The sequence below is a fragment of the Hakea prostrata genome, chromosome 7, assembly GCF_041222555.1.
Source record: "Hakea prostrata isolate BN-2017 chromosome 7, UWA_Hpros_2, whole genome shotgun sequence".
In the NCBI taxonomy this organism is placed as follows: Eukaryota; Viridiplantae; Streptophyta; class Magnoliopsida; order Proteales; family Proteaceae; genus Hakea; species Hakea prostrata.
Window position 1 is genome coordinate 42,805,067 of NC_142606.1, and position 2,312 is coordinate 42,807,378.

Genomic DNA, 2,312 nt, shown 5'->3' on the forward strand with positions numbered 1-2,312 from the left:
ATCACAATAAGAATTGGAATATACAAACCATATGACAATTACAATTCAATATGTCAGCACTCTTAAAAAACAAATACACTCTTGTAAATAAATAGAACACAAAAAAATCAAATAATTTCGAATTAATTAGCCGATTTTGAAGGGTTAAGTGTTTTGTGGTCAAAACGCCTCAAGTTATAGGCTTAGAGCCCAGAAGTGTATGGGACTCCGGCGGCTCCTATCCAAGAACCACCACCGAGGAAGTTTGCCACTGTGAACTTCTGGGCGTCTGTGGTGCTCATGATATGATAGCCCTTCCACGTTACTCGACCACTTGTGCTGGACCCAGAACCAGTATTCGCATACTCTCCATAGTAAAGAGTGTTTAGGGCAAAATTGCCACTCCATTCGAGCCAGCCCGCAGGATCGATCAAGCTATCAAGATAAGTCTTCATGACAACAGTCCTTGAGTATTCCTTCCACGGCCGCCCCAAGTAAGTCTTAAAGGAACTCTGTACTGCTTTCAAGTCTGAAGCAGCCGTGATTTTGCAATTATGGATTGAAATTCCGGTGTTCTCGTTCGGGTCTGACCTCCCTTGAGCAGTCACGGTGTTCTTCTGGTTGCTCATGGGTTTTCTCACATAGATGTTGCAGTTTTGGAACACGACGGCAGCATCTCCGAAAATAAAGTCTACGGTGCCATAGATGTCGCAGTTGCGGTAGAACTGGCGTTGGGAGTGGACATAGAGGGTGTCTTGGTATCCTTGGAAGCTACACTGATAGAAAACTGACTGGTCTGAGCCTGAACGGAATGCAACTGCTTGGTGCTTCTGTGGTCCTGCTGTGTTTTGGAAGGTCATGGCCTTGGCGATGAAGCCGTCCCCAACTGCAGCTGAGGAGAAGAAAATAGCACACGTAAGTAATAGTAATATGACCCCATCATGGAGTCAAGTCTAAGGATAGATACTCCTGGAAAGAAAGAGAGAGAGAGAGAGAGAGAAAAACGCTTACCAACGGTGGCGGATCTGAAAGTTGTGGAACCATCTTGGACGTTCTTACTTCCAGTAACGATGGTAGCACCAATCCCATCTCCTATTAGCATTATATTTTTCATGGATTTTTTAATCTCAACGTTCTCTTTGTAAGTGCCCTTCTTCACATAAATAACAAATCTTGAAGTCCCACTCCTTAGCTTGGACGAAGCAGCCAGAGCTTCAGAGATAGTCTTGTAATTACCAGACCCATCAGCAGCCACCACTGTATTAGCTTGTGAAGCTGCTGTTGTTGTTGACTGGAGAAGCTTTCTGTCAACTGCAGAAACCCACGAAGGGAACCCATCAGAGAGCAAGCGTCTGGCACCACCTGGTTTACCTGAGAGCATTGAAGCTGACTGCTTGTTTACCGCCAGAGAATTACTGAGCAACTTTGAGAAGTCACCCAACATTGAAGGCAAGGAGGACATGAATGAAGCTGAGTTGAGCTCCATAAACCCAGTTTGGCATGTCTGGTGATTGGCAACTGCTGCACTAAGCCATGTTTGAGTATCTTCCCAACTGTTAGACAGAAGTACACGATTAAGCTGGTTAACCGTGTCGTTGTAGAGCTCTGAACAATCAGCCCATGCTGTCTTTGCTGGCTCGTCGAAGGAGCTCAAGTCCATAGCTGAAATGTGATTGTAGGCTAGTTGAGCTTGGTTCTTTGTGACCGTGAGGGCTACATCACGGAAACTTTTTGAGGTGACTAATGGATTAGAAGTAACGAAGGAATTGCAGATTTGAGGGTATGGTGTTTGGCTACAAGAAGATGATGATGCGGTGACACCATTAGCCACCCAAGAAACAAATGCAAGAAGAGAAAGACTCAGAACTCTAATGAAAAGCTTATCCATTGTGACCCAAATTTAAACGTATTATTGGAATATTTTACTTGCTTGATTGTTTCAACAAATGGTGATGATCCAAGAATGAAAGAGTTGGTTTCTTTATATAGGGACTTAATAGTTGAACGAGTAGCCATCAAATGTGGATGCAAGCTTGAATAAGTTGAATAACGCGTTTTAAAGCTTTTGAGAAGCCATCGACTTTGGCCGGCCGCCATCCTGAAGTTGGTCTACTCTTTCTTTAATTTGTTTCCTAATTAGAACCTTTTAGGTTTTATGGTGGCTTAAATATTGGCCGAACTTTTTGGTTCTATTCTGGAAGTTGATTTGTGACTGCGCCATGTGCATTTATTTGATGATGAGAAGTTAATCTAAAGTGTTAGGTTTTAGATTATTCCTTAATTTTGTCTTTAAACATACAATTAACGCGTAAGCTTCTTCGAAGTTAATTAAA

At 42.8% G+C, this 2,312-nt stretch overlaps 1 protein-coding gene across 1 annotated transcript; it reads right to left on the minus strand.

Annotated features, from left to right (window-relative positions):
• Positions 1-1,913, minus strand: LOC149011226 (pectinesterase-like). Its single transcript, XM_089161318.1, has 2 exons — positions 991-1,913; positions 1-871 (listed from the first exon to the last, which is right to left on the minus strand). Exons 1-2 carry the CDS (start codon positions 1,865-1,867, stop codon positions 183-185), a joined length of 1,566 nt encoding a protein of 521 aa, XP_089017444.1. The 5' UTR covers positions 1,868-1,913; the 3' UTR covers positions 1-182.
• Between the last annotated feature and the right edge of the window lie 399 nt (positions 1,914-2,312).